General features: G+C 40.0%; 1 protein-coding gene across 1 annotated transcript in view; it reads left to right on the top strand.

The window, feature by feature from the left end:
• BRSK2 (BR serine/threonine kinase 2) overlaps positions 1 to 18,945 on the top strand; it is a 326,862-nt gene that overhangs the window by 274,796 nt on the left and 33,121 nt on the right. The window contains 3 exon segments of the mRNA XM_075502349.1: positions 2,220 to 2,370; positions 6,221 to 6,286; positions 16,097 to 16,157. Coding sequence (XP_075358464.1) covers positions 2,220 to 2,370; positions 6,221 to 6,286; positions 16,097 to 16,157 — 278 coding nt within the window.

Genomic DNA, 18,945 nt, shown 5'->3' with positions numbered 1-18,945 from the left:
ATTCAAGTCTTTAGCTAATTCCTCTTCAAATTTTTTCTTCCCTCTCTTTTAATGTCCACCTTATATTTGGCCTATCACTTTTTTAAGTGTCACTCAGCTAAATTTCCGTTTGCTAAAGTCTTCTGTTTTGAACATGCTTGGATCAAATTACCTTTTAAAATATCTGGTCATAAAATGTTTTTCTTGACTTTTTCCACCTTGTTTAGACTATTATTAACTAACATTGATGCACTCTGAGCTTACTCATCTCCATTCTTTTGACATTAACTGCTTTCTTCATCTTCCTCCTTCTTCCTTGTTTTTCCTTTCTTTTAAATGGCACTTTTTCACCTTCCTTTCTAATGTCTGATATCCCTCTGCAAAACTTGTATCAACTCTCTGTTGTTGATACCAAACGTAATTACATTGTCGTTATGTGAGTTACTCAGCTGTAGTCACACTTCTGACACCAGCAGTTGTCCTGTGCGATGAATCCTTTCTCATTCTTTGAACTTGTTTGAAGAATCAGGAGTTTGAAATGTCTAAACCTTGTCCCAGCTTACTTTTGACCACTTATATGCATGCAGCTGAAGTCACCCCATGTAACTACTTTATTAGGTTTATCTCCCTTTGTTTTTCCCTTAACTTTATGCACTATGTATTTTTCCTAATCTGGAGGTCATTACCCCTACTAATATTTTCTACTACCTTTTTATTACTGGACATAGTTTGAAATGGAGTGAGATACAACTGCTTTTTTTCTAATTAATTTTTAACAGGAAAATTATTACTATTAATACAAAGAAATTTGGGTTATACACTAATGGGGTCAGTTGTTATCACTAGTCCATTTGCATTTGAGCTGTCTTTGCTCATGCTCATTGTTTCAAGAATAAGCCTTGCCTTAAAGGGATCTTGTTCTAAAAAACATGATGTGAGAGAGAGAAGAAAACAAGCAAGTAGATGGGTGTGTGAGGAGGGCGAGGATAATAAACATAATACCATCAGACTAGGCAGTAGAGGTAGGATTGTCAAATGCAATATTACTGGTTTTACAAAGGAATCCTGGCAGAGGAAGAAGCCTTAGGGGCTGGGCACTGTGAGCTTCTTTCTAACTGCAGGGGTGAAGGATATCTTTTTTTACAGGTGGTCACCCTCCACTAAAATTAAAAATGTGTCTATAAATACAGGCAGGGAACTGAAATAGCCCAACCAAAGAAAAGAAAATCCTTCTATATTTTTTTTATGCCTTCCTTCTTTTTACTGTTTTGATGCCATGAGACATGTTAGTAATAAAACATCTCAGCAGGTCTGCATTTGTTTCCCCGCTTCACCGTGGAGGTGTGTATGGTTTGGCAAGTCACCTAGGAGCACTTTCTGCAGTGTAGTTTGGTATCTAAAGACTCTTTTCAGAGCAATTTAGGTGCTCCTCAGAACCTCAGTAAATGTTTGTCAGCACCTTTAGGAATGAATTTTCTTTAAATATCTTATTCTTATACCTCTGTTTTCACTCTGCAAAGTGAAAGTAGCACTTCAATACCTCATAGAAATGTTACACAATAAAAAGTGTAAAGCACTTCAGTTACTATAGCAGTAAAAGCTGTACCATGACCTCCGAGATAACTTTTAGTAGCTCTCATTGGAGATTCATCTCAGGTAGACAAGTATGTTTAATTTGTGATGCTGAAGGAGGAAAAATATAAAGCAGTGGGGAAAACCTGAAATCTAATCTTAAAGATGGAAAAAAGGGTATGTTTTCAGAGGAGAATGCAATTCTGAGTTCAGAGTGTACTCATGTCTCTGTGTCACATTTAATCTAGCTAGCAGGGACACTGAAGGCAAGCTCTAGCAACCTGAGTACATATACAGGATCCCTACATGGCTTATACTCTAGCTAACAGCTTGTGCTATAGCCCATGCTGTCATCTTGTTATTACTGTTACCAGCTTTGTAAGGTAATTTCTGCAAGCTATACAGAAATTATGCAGTTGTACCTTTATTTTACAGCGCTCGTACATTCAGAGCAGTAGCAGTGCTCCTCTCTATAGATGGATTGCAACTTATGTCTTAATGTTTGCAAATCTGGAAAAAGGGAGAGACTGCAAATGGTCATCTCCATCATGAAGATACCTGTCTCTGTAGGGGAGGTGTGAGAGTGAGATTGTTGAGAGAGGATTTAACCAACCTGTGTGAGGTAAGTCACAGCCGAATTCAGCTGACAGCGTTTTCTTTTCATAAAGATCCCCCCAGGAAGCGTGTGGACTCCCCTATGCTGAATAGGCATGGGAAGCGGCGGCCAGAAAGGAAGTCGATGGAGGTTCTCAGTGTGACAGATGGCGGCTCCCCAGTCCCTGCTCGCAGAGCTATTGAAATGGCACAACATGGACAGAGGTGGGTCTCTGCTTTACCCAGGAGTCCTGCCTGTCTGGGTTTGCTACCCCTTTTTATGTTATACATACAGAGGAGCTGTGGAGCTTTTCTGTTCGCACCAGCACTCATTACAACTTCCAAGCACATTTACAACATGATCTGGCAGCCAGCAGCACTTATCCACACAGGACCAGAAGTCCTGCCAGGGGCTTAAGGGTTCTGTTTGCTTGCAGTATTGCTCAAGAAACCACCACGTCCTCTGGGCAAGATTCATCTCATCTCTTTTTAATTGTCGAGAACATAGGCGTTCAGTCTAAGCTTGTGATACAGGCTGTCACTCTAGGCAATGGGGACAGACAAGGGCTTTGGAAGGTCTCAGATACATATGTCCTCTGTTCCAACGATCTTAGACAGGATAAATTACCCTCTGGTTGTTCCTTTCTGTCTCCATAGCCTACAGCAGGAATCTAGATGACTATCTTGGATTAGGTGCCTAGCTTTTGGGCACCTGAAGTTAAATGAGATGAACCCCACCCTCCATGTCATCAGAACAGCTTGAATCTGGAAAGCCCTGTCCGGGCATCTGTAGATGCTTCTAAAATGTACTGTCAGAGCTAGCATGCATCTGACCTACATAAATTACCACATGCCTGTAAAGTGATGGAATATGTATAATTTTGTCTCTTTTCTATCAAAGAAAGTGTCAGTCTTGTGGAGAAACAGCAGAGGAAAATGGCGTCTTCTCAAGGCAGGTTCTGGGAGAGTAAGTGAACTGTGGAAGTTCACTTACGTGAACCATGGATTTTGCTTCCTCAGTCCCTATGACTAGCCGAAGGGAAGCACATGCATTTGGATTCACACTTGCATAAATCAATCAATATAAAAGAACATTTCATATATATGTATGCTGATGATGCTGTAACTTCTGTTTCAGCTTTATGACATGATTTTTTTGTTCAGCCGTTAAGATCTGCTCAAAAAGAGCTTGCTGTGCCCAGAAACTCTCTTTGCTGACTGAGAACTGTGTGAAGAATGTGAAATAATTTGATGTCCAGAGGCCCCTAGAATTTCTGGAACGTTTTGCTGCCAACTGTTACAGTTCTATCTACAGTGAGGAAAAAGTGGTGATTTCCAGAATCTGCTAGGACTTATTTCAGACTGGATATGTGGCCTTGAGATACACTGCCATAAAGATTTTTCATTGTAGTGTAGGTTGGAAACCTGTCTTGAATATGTGGTTTGCTTTGATGTGAGGTCTGGGCGAAAGAAGTGTTCAGGACAGGGTGTGCTCAGTGTTACTCATAGGCCTCAAAGTGATAAGGATGGACACAACACTGACAAACAGTTGCTCACTGCTTATTCAGCTTGCAGTGTTTAATCTGGTACCTGGTAGATACATGGGCCATGAAGCTCCCAGAGCCAGATAGAGGTGAATAACTTTCCCCCACCCCAAGGCTGCCTGTGAGTCACAGTACTCTGCCGCTGTTTACAGTAAGTGCCCAACTGGGCAGAACAAATAGGAGGTGTGAGATTGATCCCAAAGTTTTCTGAGAGCTGAAACCTTTTCCAGCCCTCAGCTTTGACTTCGAATTCAGAAGTCTGAATAGGCAAAGCTGTGTCTTGCTATCCAAAGTATTTCTTTTGCTTTTAAACATCTCGCTCAATTCTGCACATGAGGAAACAATTGAAGTCAAAAGGTCTGAGATGAGTTCAGAGCAGAGACATATCCAGGCTACATATCAGTAAAGAAGGGCTTTGGCTTAAGGAGGAAGCGAACCTGCCAGGCACAAAAGAGGTACAGGGCAATGCATACCACAACTCAGGGCTGGACATAAAGGTGTGATTAAGGGTGGAGAAAGGGATGTAATAACACCATGATTGATGACAATGGGCTTGGTAGTGCTTGTTTTGGAAGGGGTTAAAGGGAAAATGTTATTTTACTCCATGTGTGAGCTTCCATAATTCATGCCATCCACATCCACAGATGACAACGGCACATTTTGTGTTGCTGGCAGCACAGTAGTTTATAATGTGAACTGGCTTCATTAACGAACACCGCTGCATGGGGATTGTCTGGGGACAATGCATTGCTGATGGGGCACCATCTGTCAGAACAGTCAGTAACAAAATGACAAGTGCCTTCTACCAAGAGTGGGGGATTTTTAATGGCTAGTCGCATATTATATTCCATGAAATGACCCACTGACAGTGGATTTTACAGCAGTAGGGCTTAGATCCCAGAAGTGGATGCTTTTTTAAGAGTGACATTTTTTGGTCTCAACAGATGACTATTCAATGTTTTTATCCTACAATACTAGGAAGATAGGGAGGTGGACCATTGAAACAGGTCTCCTGTTTAGACACAGATGACTTGTGTAAACATCTGGAGACACAGAGCCATTGCTTCTTTCTTGAGCTGGCAGAGATGCTCTTCTAACCAGTGAGCAGAACACACCCATGTGTCATGTGATTTAGTCCTATTGTCCTCTTTCCCAGTAGTAAACAAATGTTTGCTTGCATAAAGGGGATTTATGTTATAACCTCTGGTTTATGTGTCTGTGTGATGAACTGTGCTTCTGGTAACCGTGCGGGGACCCTACAAGTGTCTGGTCTTGGCTTGTTTAAGGGCATATCTTTCCACTGAGATTTGAAACTTGGCAGCCTTCAACCCTACAGGCTGAGAAAGTATTAAGTGAAAAACCTAGTCCTTCGGTGACTTAGTTTTGGATAATGGAGGAGGGGAACTCAGTACAAAGGCTGCTTGTTGAGCTTACAGACTCCTTGAAATGCTTGTGCTGACCTCTCCGAGTGTTCTCCATTGGGTCTTTGTATATGGCAAAGTTAGTATGCACAAACACCAGCCACCCTAAAACTGGTGACTAAGTTTTGTTAATTCTTGTTTTTCCCTGCTAGTTGTTGACTAAAGGGGTTCATAATTACATCTTAATTGCTTCTGCTGTTGTGGTATCCACACCTCTCAGACTATCTGGTATTTCATTGAAATGTCAAAAGAAAAGAGGTAGGTTCTGAGCTTAGTTTAACACCGGCTAATTTGTCCCTTGTGCCAAAATCACACAGACTAGGAAGAATTCCATGGGAGCTAGAATCGCTCGGGGATATGCCAGAAGTTTTCAGCAGCTCTGCTGTGAGAGTCCAAAACCTGTTCTAAAATGGGCTTCATTAACCATTCATTTTCTTCTGGTTATTGAAGTGGATAGCTTGCATGAAAGATCAGCTAACATTAGGAAGCAGTGTTCTGTGAAACAGTGAAGCATATTACTGGTGAAACATATTACAGAGAGCTGCCCCTTTAGCAAAGCATAGGGAATTTTACTTCTAAGCTTCAGGGATTCAGACCCATGACAAAAAAGGGCATTTCTCTATACACTGAGTATAGGGGAAGAGAGTTGGGAGTAAGTGGTAATGAAGCCTACAAATTAGAATACAACATGGATTACTGTTCCTCTAAGAGGGTCTATGGTCTGATTTTAACCTTTTCCCAGATTGTGCTTAGTGTTGAGGTCTTCTAGAAAAGTCTGAGTAATTTGTGCTTTCAGGCATGTTCTATTTTCCCTGGACAATGAGACTAAAGTAGATGGTACCTGGGTTTTCAATTGGATAAAGGAGAGCAGGGTTTACCAGTATGTGTGGGGGAAGTCATCTTAGACCTCAGAAGTCAGGGGAAGATAATGAACTTCAGCACTGTGCAGGCTTAAGCCATAGTTGGAAAGCAAAAGAAAGGTTTTTCAGAGCATTGCTTAAAAAGGGGAGGATGGGTTGGGGGGCTGGGTGTCCAGCATTGCTTCAGGTGACTCTCTTTTGTAAATGTCCACACTAGTAACTCTGTTTTCTCGCTTTGTTCCTGCCATAGTAAAACAATGTTCAGTAAAAGCCTGGATATCTCTGAAGCCAATCCCAAATTCAACAAAGAAGAAAGGTATAAACACTGACAATATGTTCCTCTCCTCTACCTCACTGCTGAGACCTTAAAGATGCAGTACTTACCTTCTCTGTGTGGGGACATAGCCATTCTCTCTTAGAGGGAAGCAAAGAGGGTGGGATATTTACAGCCCCACACCACATATATTTTTGTACAGTACCATTCATTTGAGGCTCAATGAATTTGACTGTACCAACGTTTTCCCCACTAAAATATCATCCTACTGCTACTTCTGGTTCAGTTCTGCCATGAGTGAGGATGCCCAGGGTAGAAGACGTATTTGCTAAAACTGCTTTGGGAAGGATTGGAATATAAAACACTAGGAAAGCCCAGAGTGCTCCACTCCCAGCACTAGAAATAGCAGCACAACTCAGTCAATGACAACAATGGTAGGAAACTTTGGGAATCCTGTCTGACAGAGCAAAATATTAAGTGCCTGTAGGTAAGAGACAAACTCCTTAAGACCACCCTGGCTACACCAGAGAACACAAGAGGAAAAGATGATCGAAGATAGAGTTTTTAGAGGATGATTCCAATCTAGCAGTTCAAGTGACAGATGGTGAAGAATAACAAAAAGGGTAACTCCCAACGGTGAATAGAGGCATAATGGAAGACATGCAGGCCACCAGATTTAGGGAGTTTAAGGGGACTCATATGGGTCCATGAACAAAAAAAAAGTTTAAGATTTTTGGGAAGGTTTTTAGTGGACATGTTGTTCCTAAAATTTCGGCCTCAGAGGAAGAGAATTTTTCTCTTAATGTTAAAAGCTGGCATCCCAATGGATAATTCTTCATCAAAACGTAATCCTTATACATAAACACTTAGCTTCCCCAAAGGTTAGGAGTGTTCCATATGATTCAAAAAGGGAGAAGCCATGGGTTCCTTAAAGGAACCTATGGACTTGGCAACCCGTTCTTCTTTCCATTTCACCTTTTAATAGAAACATTTCTATTTAAAGATAAATGTGGCCTTTAAGCCTCAGGAGACTTGTAGGATATGTGAGGGACAGCCCCTGTTTTTGGCCTTTTGCAGACTGAGGCAGTCCTTTGTGGGCAGTGTTTCAAGTCTTGAACCTGCCACAATGAAGAACTTCGTGCATCTGCAGGAGAGATTGTGCCTCATGTGGTGTGTAAAGCACCCTCTTTAAGATGCCAAGATAGGAACAAGCATTGGACCCGAACTGTTGGAAACCTCTGAGTTTCACAGCCTTGAAGAAGTAGTGGTTATACAGTCTTTAGTGGCTGGGCTTTCCTGGACTGTTACCATAGACATGGAAATACCCAATTCCCCCTATACATAAGTTCTATTCTTGAACATGTAGCACTTCTTGCATTAAAAGTCAGTTTGAAACTACTCTGAAGATGAGCTTTTCCACAGTAATTAAAAGTCAGGTCCAGTAAGAGAAGTGCAGAAATTTTATCTGTCACAGGAGAAGGGTCTTTCAGCATATGTTCCCAGCACCATTCATTGACCCTCTGTCCTTCTCTAACAGCTGCTACAGCTGTGTTAGGAGCAGAGGAAATGACCCTTCAGTAACTGCTGGGGGAATTTCTTAAATACACATGGGCATTTTGTGTTCCCTCTCAAAGGTGATATTTTTCAGAGTACAGGAAGAGAAGGTTAGGGCACTGCACAAGGATCACCCAGGGTCCTTCTCATTGAAGGACCAGGCTGATTTTTGGAGGATCACATTCGCTGTGGTCTTACCTCCCTCCCACTTCTAAGAGTTAGGATGAAGGACCTCAGTGGTGGGAAGGTGAGAGGACCTGGATTCTGGATCTGTGCACAGCCACATGAAAGAAAGGGATAGGCAGCAAAGAGAACCCCAGCAAAATGGGGACAGCTAATCATGGTGGCCATTAAATTTTTGGCCAGTGTTTAATTATCCAACTTTATGATGTCTTTTTTAAAGGAATACTGCATCTTTAAGGGTCCCTTCCCTCTAGATGCACATGGTTGTCTTAGTAGCTGAGGCCACTGTCCCTTTCTTTTTCTTTTTCTTTCTTTCTGACTTTCACCCCCTCTTTCAGTGCTTCTCTTCTTCTGTATCTGGGTTGCTGCAGCTCCGTAGTTCACTTGCTTCAGTATTGTAGGGAATGCACATGTCTGCGCTTCTGGGTCTATTGTGTCCTGGGATTGTTCATTTTTTTTAAACCTCATTTCCCTCTTCCTTTTCCCTTTTGTCAATTTGCTTTCCATTCTCTTTGTTAACCTCTTCAGTGCCTTCCCTGTTGGGAAAATGACTTGAAAGAAAAATTAATCAACCTTCTTGCACCCATTCTATTTACATTTTAATATTCTGCATGTGTGAATATGGGTGTATTTTCTCTATAAATATACACACACGTTCTAATATACAATGGGTGTCAATTTGCTCTTCTCAGTTACATCAATGTAGATAGATTTGTACGGGTACAATTGAGGACAGTGTTTGTCCCTAAATATATACATATATATGTATTTGTATATATATGAATTAGATGTTACCCAAATTTGCACTCCAGGCCAAAATACAAATGGAGTGTCACTCAAACACATGAAAAAGAACTTACTATGATGCTTCTTTCCACTTCTCTATCAATGCGTAGCACAACAGCTTTTTCTTTCTATTCTAACTATGTTTTAATTTTAACTTTTCTCAAAACTGCCTTGCGTTGCCCAGCCCAGCATTTGCAATGTTGATGTAACCAGAAGCATGGCTAGTTGTACTGAGCAGTAAACCGTGAAATCTACTGGGCATATATTAGATTTGGCATTTCTGTTGGTGACCGTCTTGTGGAGAATGGATTTTCCTCACCCAGCCAGAGGTAGCTCTGGCAGCTTGGGAGCCTGTTATTGAAAATGGAGAGAATGAGAGAGAGAAAGAGAGGGAAAAAAGCGCTGCATCCAACTTGAAAATAATTTGGCTTAATAACACACCAGAATTTTTTCATTCTAATCTAATCTTTGTTAATGTGAAAAGGTAGTGACATTTTCCTGAGTTTGCTTACCTGCACCCCTGAAAACTTAATAATCTGACTGTTCTTTTTGATTTTGAATGCTTTGGTTAGTAGTGAAAAATTAAGAATACTGAAGTTTTTGATTGTCTCTAGGCTTCAAAGTCAACATGCCAGAGATTCATTCTGCTTTTAGAGCTGCTGTTTCAAACTCTTTTCAGCACAGCATTGATTTATTCTCCATTCACATTTAAAAGATTTTCTTTCCAACCTTTAAGACCCAGAGACTGAATTTATTTTAAATGAAAAATGAGATCCTGGAGCACAAGATGGCATCCACAGAGATAAGTGCCGGGTTGCTGAGCTGGTATGTTCTAGCTGATCTGAATTCCTGACTATAAGACCATCATGACTAATAAGCCAGTATCAAAGCAGGTTCACAGCTTGAGCTACAATCTTGTACCCTGGGCTCCCAAGCTGGCTCAGAAATGCATGCTTTAATAACCAATACGTTTTACAGTTCATTCATGGCAAAAAAAGTACTTCTTACCAGGCCAGCTTGGGGGACAGAGGGACACTACACTGAGCAAACTGGGGACAAAAAGAGCAATTTCCTTGATAACAGTCTGATATAACTGTGCCTTATGTAAGTGGCAGCAAAGAAATGCAGCATGAAGTATGAACCCCATTGCTCTGCTAACTGCTTTAATTGGGATTTGGCTGGGAAATTTTTTTTACAGCCTTAGTATGTCCCTCTCCATATTCCCCAGTGCCAAAGGTGGATGTATCTGCAATATTGTGAGCAGGACAAAAGTTATTTTCTGGTAAATGAAACTGTCCCCCTAGTGTTCCTGGTCTCTGAAGACATAGGCATCGGTGGCAATAATTATGACCGTTCAGTTCTCCGAACAGTATTTCACTCTGCTTTTCCTACTCTTCTCTCCGCCTGCCTCCACATCCCTCTCTCTTTCTTTCTCTCTCTACTTCTCTCTTCGTTTTCCCTTTCCGAGGATGGCGAGTGCTGATCCATTGGGGTAAGCTCTAGTTTTGGATTATTCCTGTTGTGGGACCTGTTGTTTCTTGTAGGGAAACTTTTCATTTGCACTTTACAAATACAATCCGGGCTGATATACTTCAGTGAATGAGGCTTTACAGCAGGGAGAGAGAGAGAGAGATGTGGGAAGAAGCATTTTTGGTGCTTTTGTGTGTGTTTGTGTGCTTTTATGTTGGAGTCACACTCCATATAATTTACTTTTGGGTTCTTTTATGTTCTCTTGTTTGTCTCTATGTTTCAATGTCTGTGGGCACAGAGAACTATCCTCAGACACTATGCAGGTACCAGGACACCTTCTGAGAATGAAACTCCCTTCTCTGTTTAGTGCTTTTTGTATCTGTTTGGTACCCTCCAGTTAATTTTGATCCTAATTTATCCTTTTTTCTTCTTTTTTATAAGATGAAGCTGAATCGTGTTATTAAAAAAATGCTGGGTATTCCCTCTCTTTTTAGTATATGTTTTCTTAAGAGGTGAACAGATGGCCCTAGAGACAGATATATATTCAAAGCTCTTTATTTTCAATAAAGAGGATATAGGTACATCTAGGAATGGAGTCACACTTCAAATTAAAGTTCCATTTATAAATACTTAACAGAAGGAGAATATTTTATTAATAAATGATTTAATAAAAACATTGTAATAGATCACTACAGACTACAGCAAAAGCTTATTGAGCGGGTATGTATTGAAAAAGCTAATTAGCAGCAGTAACATTTACTTCTCATGTTTGTAGCATGCTTTACTCTTTATTAATTCTTTCTAAACCATTTATAAGTGGAACTTTAGTACAATTGGCCAATTAAGGAAGGTGGTGCTGTTTAACATCACCCTCTGTGTGCGCTGAAGGGATGAAGAGGTGTGTTACCAACACCTGCAGTCCTTTCTCTGTACTCTTTGTAAGGCTTCATCTTACAAGTGGTTATTACCATGAGTAGACCTTCTGACTTAAGCATAAGTATTCCCAGTAAGAGATGTTATAGTTAGTATTATTTGCACGGTTGGGATTGTAAGACGGCGGAGCATCGAAGGTATTCTATTCATATTCCCTAGATCAGGGAGCAAGGAAGCACAGTTTGTATCTTTTGGACACGCAAGAGTAATAGTGATGAAATGTTGTAACACGCAATGCCTGACTGCTCGCCTATTGCATATTAATTCAGATCATTTTCAGGAGTCTCATACCCTGAAATACAGTTTAGAATTTTTTTGTTTTATTTGAGTGAGCAAGCAAAGAGGAGTATCAAATTCCACCCAATTTATGCTTGAAGCAAATAAGAGGTTGGCTGGATATTTTGGGAATGACTTTCAAAACTACACACAGAATCAAACCAATTCAAAATTTCTAAGGCATTTCACACAGGGACACAAGTCTAATGCATTACTGCACGCTGCATGCATACTGCAGGCTCCCCTTATTGGAAGCATGGCTCCAGCTTGACCAGCTAAGAGGTTGTATTCAGCATCCTGGTAAAACTGTGCTATGAAAGCAAGTTCTGCTGGGACTGCAACAAGGTACCAAACTCCCCTTTGATTGTTAGAAAAATTTCTGTGAGGTGGTTATTCAAAGAAGAAACAAATGCCAAATCTGACCCAAATGTTTAATGCTGGCTGTGAAGCCTTTTTACTCTACTGGTGTGTACTAGCAGATGCACTGTTTAAAGCACTTGAAAATTAATCTGAGTGAAGGGCTATATAGAGGTTCTCTGTACATGTGCTACATGTGTAGTACAGTTACCAGGTGTGCTTTTCCTTCTTGTATTTCTCTCTGCCTGCACCTCAGTGTGAGGCTTCAGGCCTTCACCTCTTACAGCTCTCAAGAAATTCTGCAATCCTGTGAAACCAGCTGGAAACTGGATTCCAGCTTCTCAATTTCACCAGTAAGAGACCACTGGTCTAACATGAATTGGGCCTCGCATGGCTTCCCCTTTGACAGCAGCTGGCTAAAATGAGTAAAAAATTACTTTAAAACAAAGGATCTTTTAACTTTGATACTTTGAAGTATCAAATAGATTGAATAAGGTATAAAATCATCACATCTACAAAGTACAGCCCACACATGCACATTTCGTTTCAGTCCTTGGCCTCTCTCTTTCATAGCTCAGATGTGTCCAGATTATTGTCAATCTATGAGATGGGAGGAGTAGCCTGCAATGGTCTCAGTGCCCACCTTATGTTTAGAGTGCCTTCTACATCCTCCCCCTCCTAAACCTTGGGTCTAGCTCCCTTATGTTTTTTTTTTAATTCCTTCTTCCAGGCTTGGCAAAACAACTATGTCACTTTGGAAGGGACTAAAGAATCTCTTCTTGTGTCTCTAAATCTGGCAGTTGTGTTTGAGGGAATGCTCTTTATCTGAGCAACTGCATTAACTTTTCTGCCTGTATTTTCAACAACTTTTTGATGGCTTCCATTGAGTTAGTGCCTAAGCATACAGCAATACAAAACACAGAGCAAAATGAGTCACACACAATGTTTGTAGTTTTCTAGATTGTTGCATTTAGTATTAAGTTATTGGAATAATTACAGATTTAATACTTCCAATGACATTTAACGCCTGTAGAGACTTAGGAGGTTACTCACTAATAGATATTTCCCGCTAAATAAACTTAGTACATAGCCATAGAGATAAGATGATGTCATATTTTTCTCCTCTTTCCACACATGAGATCATCCCGGGTCTGCCATAGTAATGTGCTGCCTGTAGGGCCTCATACTTTCATTTTCTGGTGAGAGGGATAAAAATTTAAATTGTCTCTGTTCTTTCATTACAGCATTTCAGCATAATGCAATGTTTTCATTGCTTTGTTTTGGCCCTGTCCCAGTTCTGTCCACCTGACTCTGAGATACAGGAGCAGTGCCTGTGGGGTTTTTTTAAAAACTGAATTCTAGAATTTCCCAGCTAAGATGATCTTGATGGGAGGGACAAATCTGTCATTTTTGCTGGTTAGCATTTTTGTACTGGAGTATAGAACCTGCCACTGTACTGAGTTTTTATAGCCAGCTTGGGAACTATGTCCCACTTGTAAAGGTAAATTATGGGAGATTTGTTAAATTGAAGAAGATGCAAGAAGATCTTCTCAGTCTGAGTGCCATATCCCATACCAGCACTCTCTTGTAAGGGGGAAAGGTTTTGAAAATGTACAGCTCTCTTGTCACCCCAACACTTAAAATTAACCCAAGATTCTTTAAACTCTTTCCACTGCTCCTATATATGATTTCCAGTGTGGACAAACTAAAACTTGCTATAGGGCCTACTTTACTTCTTACATATTTTGCATGTAAATCAGCAGCAGAAATAGAGCTTGTTCGGTAGCAATCATGTGGATACTGAATGCATTTCCAGGAGGATTTCACACTAACTCTCTCTTCTGTCCCCTACCTCAGGCTCCTAGGCTGGATGAAAACTCAGTACACAACAACTCTTTTTGAAATATTGCTTCCAATAAGGATCTGGGAGTTGGGAGGTGGGGCCTGATGTGTTTTGCCCTCTGTGCGTGTGATTGTTTTTGTAAAAAAATAGGCAATGGGGTTGGGAGGGGAGAATTCAGGACTGTTGGAAACACCTGATTGCAAAAAGGAAATAGCAGATTGGGTCTTTTAATCAAGTATCCTGGAATTCAGGTGAGTGTCAGAGAGGACGTTCCCACCACAATTAAGAGGTGGTGGGAACAGCTCCTCATAAGGAGTGTTTAACTACTAAGTAGGTGTTTAACTACTCCTCCTAAGTAGGTGTTTAACTACATCTCTGGGCATCTAAATGCCTTCCACATTTGTCCAAGATAATCTATAGGCTCCTCTTGTAATTTATGGTTCGGAAGAAGCTTTTCCTGATGACTCATACAAGGAAGATTTTAACTAAATGGGCTTCCCATATGCACAACACATCTGTGTTGTACTCAGCGACTTCAGTTATAGGAGAGGCACATAAAATAGCCTTTCAAAAGTGGAGCAGACGGTTCTCCCCTTAAAATTACTTTGCATAAACCTTTATGAGTGCCCCAGATCTTGATGGTACAAATTTAGGTTTAATCTAGTGCAAAAGAATGCCAAGACTGAGCTTCTAGTTTTTGACTGCTGTACTATGATGGGCAGACTGCAGCAGGGTACAAGGAAAAACATAAGTGGGGAGTTTCTGCATAGAATGAGTTCCCCAGATTTTCATGGTGCAAATTTAGATTTAATCTGGCAAAAAAGCATGCTGAGACTGGGATTCTGGGTTTCACCTGCTTACTGTGGTGGACAAACTGCAATGAGATACAAAGAAAACCATCAATGAGTAGTTTCTGCAGAGGATACAAATAGAGGAAACAGGACCTGCCATTGTGTTCAGTGGTAGCTTACTCTTTCCTTGGAAATATTTCCTCTTTTGCAGTTTACATATTTTTTAATAATTCTACTACTCAAATTTATTTAGTAATATATGTCTGCGAAACCATTTTAGAAACTGATTTTTTTGGTTTATTCTTCTATAACAGTAGAAGAGAGTAAACTGAGACAGTTTATGGTCTAAATTTGTTTTATATTCTCGTATGTATAAGCTGACATTAACTATCTGACATATATCAATTTTAAATATATATACGTGTACACACACACATAGACACATATGTATACACACATGCACTTTGTTTTCCAAGCATCTACAGGATTTCACCTTTTCATGTTTGTTACCTGAAGGCAAGTAATTGCTTTCATGGCTCTTACTGTAGGTGAAACATTGGTAGGTTTGCTATATTGACATGTTGCATGGTGGTTGTTGAACAACTAGGTTCTTAGCCAAGTCCTCTCCTATAAGATGTTTCAGTCTTCAGGACAACTTTCTTTCTATTTAAAAAGGATAGAAAGCAGCTGCCTCTGGGACTTAGTAATTTACAGTCACATGGAGGGGGGTTTTTTCCTGCTGAGCAGCCCTCCTCCTGGAAACTTCTGCTGCTGAAATATTTGTGCATTTGGCCTGCGTGCCCTTTCAGCACATTTAGGATAGCACATTTGTATGTTTTATTGTCTACAGCTGACATTTTTCATAGGTGGCCTTTGCTGGAGAGCATAAGAGCATTACAGTATAGGTGACCTTGTCATCAAATAGAAGGACAGTTTATTCTTCCTTGACTGGCCTCTTTTTGAGGACACCTGGACTGTTATCTTGTTATTAGTAAAATCATCAACAACAGCAGAACTCATTATCCATAGAGAAGAGCTGGCTTGTTTAATGCACAGCAGGAAACATTACTGGAGAGCAGAGATGTGAAATCCATCAGTGAGAAGCTGGAAAGGGTTAAGCCAATGTGAGCTTTGATTTCAGTTGGAAGTCATCACATAGGAAACGATTGTGTGCCTGGGTCATGGAGACTTGGGTTTTTTCTTAATATCTGGAAGAATCCCCTACCTTTGTGCCTTGTACACACGGTGCTTTTCCATGTTGCTTGTGACAGGGAACATCTCATTCTGTGTCCACCAGCACTGCGTAGAAGAGAATTCTCAGCACCAACATGAATGCCTTGACAGTCCTTTTTGAATTCAGCAGTTCAGTTTGCACAGGTCAGACGTAATAGCTTCCATGTGCTTGTTGACCAAAAAGAAGGTAGCAACTCCCTTAATGAAAAGGGATTAGAGTATCCTCCCTGAGCAACAGCATTTATTTGTTTTGAGGGTGGGACAACTGAAAAATGTGACAGTAGTGAAAGGAAAGAGTCATGTGCTTTTCCAGTGACAGCCTCCCTCCTCCTCCTCACTTCATGCCTGTGCCTGTGGTGGCTGGTGTTCAGGGTTATTACTTGTCCAACTTTTCTGAGGGCTGTTTTCCATATTGTGTCCGTTTAGGTCTCGGTCAATCAGCGGAGCATCATCTGGGCTCTCCACCAGTCCTCTCAGCAGTCCAAGGGTAAGTGGTGCTGCTTCATGATCTGTTGGTCCAGTTCACTCACACATATTTGATGCATTTCGACATCTGTTGCTGCAGAGCTGTGGCTCTTAGCTGGGATGTTTTGTTTTTCCTTGGCAGCTTGTAAATTTTCATGGGTGGTGAGGGAAATGTTATTTATGAATGCAAGCAGAGAATTTCTCATACATGTTCCCTGCACTGTTAGGAGGGATCTCACTGTGCCCCTGCCCTTTTATCAGTCTCATAAGCACATAGAGCACGTAGAATAACATTGCTATGTCTAAACACTGCCATATCCAGCTGAGGTCTGTATACAGCGTGGTTTCAGACCAAATATCAGGAACCATTTCACAGCTACCTTCAATCAGGTCACAGTAGAGCACCAAACCATGCCAGTTACAACGAGCTCGATTCTATTTGCCTCAGAATAGCTTGTATTAGAAAGTCAAAGAAAATGAATTATATAAATTTGAGGGCTAGCAAATGTAAAAGGAAAGTAAAAGTTGACTAATGAAGATGAAAAAAGAACACTCAAACCCCTATAAATAAGGTACATTCACATGCCCTTGTTCAATATACAGTCAACTAAATACCGATACTCAACTAATAATGATACTCAGCTAGTACAAAACATGCTTGATAGTACATCTGTTACAAAGTTATTACAGTTTCTAAGTGCAATGACAGAGGCCTCCCTCTCCTTGGTAACTTCTTTAGGGATAAGAGTGAGTATTCCTAGTGTCTGACAAGGTCAGCTTAGTCACTTCAAGACTGCAGTCCTTACAGAAGTCTAGACCTCATCAAGAAGTCTGTAGGGCTATGGCAATCCATGTTACCTAATTGTCTGCCCAGAGTCTTTGGAGGATTTGTACATACTTTTCATGACTTCATGAGAAGATGCCATCCCCCATTGGAAATTGATATATTCTATGTGTTAGGGTATAGATACATCTATGGATCTACTCTTAGGTATATGAAGATAACATCAGTATTCCAAGTATTTAAGATTGTAATTCCCCAATAACATTGTGTGTAATTCTTATGCATAAAGACACACTGTCGGGTGTAAGTTTATAGGCTAGTAAAGCTTCCAACTCCTTGCTTGATTTAACTATTTTCTGAAACATATTCTGGGTTCCTATCCATTGTTACCCTATTTTGCAGCTGGCATAAATGTGTTTGTGGTCTCCTCTGCATCTTAACGTGCCAGGAACCAGTGAAGATCCATTTCCTTGTTTCTGCATTGGGACTCCTGGATGTCAGTGGAACGAAGCAGAGGTCTGAGAACTCTTATGCCACTGCAAAATGTACTGAAAAAGAGCATGGAAACAGTTTTGTGCACAAAATAATCATCCAGTGCAGCAAACCTAAATCTTGATCTCGTTAATTGATCTCTTGGGATCAATTTCTGACATCTCAGTAAGACTACATCAAAGAATAAGGATGACAAGATCTGCTCCATAGTTGCTGTATCTTACCATTATTACGACTAGGCAGTTGATTAAATAGTCTTCAAAGGGATTTAGCAACCAGGTGGCATTTTCAGCAGATCATAATGATATTAAGGCAGGTGAAATTTTAGGCTTAAAAGGAAATGTTGGAATAAAAATTATATGTTTTTTTAAACATCCTTACCTATGCTTCTGATAGCACCTTAGATTATTGAAAGAGAGCATACTTTAAAAAGCAAATACACATTTCACTATATGCGCTGCTTAGGTTCAGTTCTATGAGGAATTGAATTTGACAGCAACTAAGAGTTCTTAAATCTCACAAGATCCTGCTAATGGTGTTCCCCATTGCACCAGCTGAAATACAGGCGTAGTCTTGTTCTTTATTTCATTATTAAAAATGCAGTAATTAAGGGTTCCTCTTCAGATTCTTAATGGATTAAGTGGCAGTTGAATTTCACTTTATTTCTTTCAAATTTGTTTCTCAAACCATCATACACATAAGATTTAAAAATTGCAAGGAAACATTTGCAATCAACAGTCTTCGACTTTTATCCATTGGTGTCATTTGCAAATGGTTAATAGTCAGATGCTGATAGTGACTTCCATAAATTAACCAATTTCCTCATCTTTTCCCCTTCCTTTCTCATTGGTGATCAGAATTTATCACCATGGCAGACTTTAGTTTAACTTTACATTCCTCGTAATAATACAAATGTTTTGGGGTAGTGATTTTCTTTTAATTTTGGTGGCCTAACCCTAAGTTCTTTAAAGTAATTACAAAACTTTGATGCAAACAATTTTAGGAATTAAGTCTTAAATACATTTTGGCATTTTTTAAGTATGGCAACATTGTGCTAATCTATCAAACCCAGAAAGTAAACTCAGTACTGAGTGTGCTTACCTGGGACTGAGATTTGAGGCATGGTTACATGTACATGGTATGTCTAGACAGTGCTTGATTACAGCTTTTAGGTGTTAAGAATGGATAATAATAATAATAATAATAATAATAATAATAATGGTGATAAATAATTTATAATAGGTAATAATTTATAGAAAAGAGAATATGAGTGCAGACCAAAGCTAAAGATCTTGAGTAGTGATTTCTATTTTTACAATTCTGCCAGTACTTGTAATCTAAGTTGTTAACAGCAATGTTTTGTAAGGACATTTGTTTTGTTTTAAATGTGATTTTTAGCTTGCTAATATCCCTTTAAAAGGCTTCTGTCCTCCTAAATCTGTGTATTGCTGTTTGCTGTTGACATATGAATGGTTTCCCAAAATGCCTCTAACATGTATAAATGTTCTTGTTTGGGAAAAAAAAATTCATAATC

This window comes from Mycteria americana, chromosome 5 (genome assembly GCF_035582795.1).
Source record: "Mycteria americana isolate JAX WOST 10 ecotype Jacksonville Zoo and Gardens chromosome 5, USCA_MyAme_1.0, whole genome shotgun sequence".
In the NCBI taxonomy this organism is placed as follows: Eukaryota; Metazoa; Chordata; class Aves; order Ciconiiformes; family Ciconiidae; genus Mycteria; species Mycteria americana.
The sequence above is the reverse complement of the archived record's forward strand: the minus strand, read 5'-3'. Positions and strand labels throughout refer to the sequence as shown.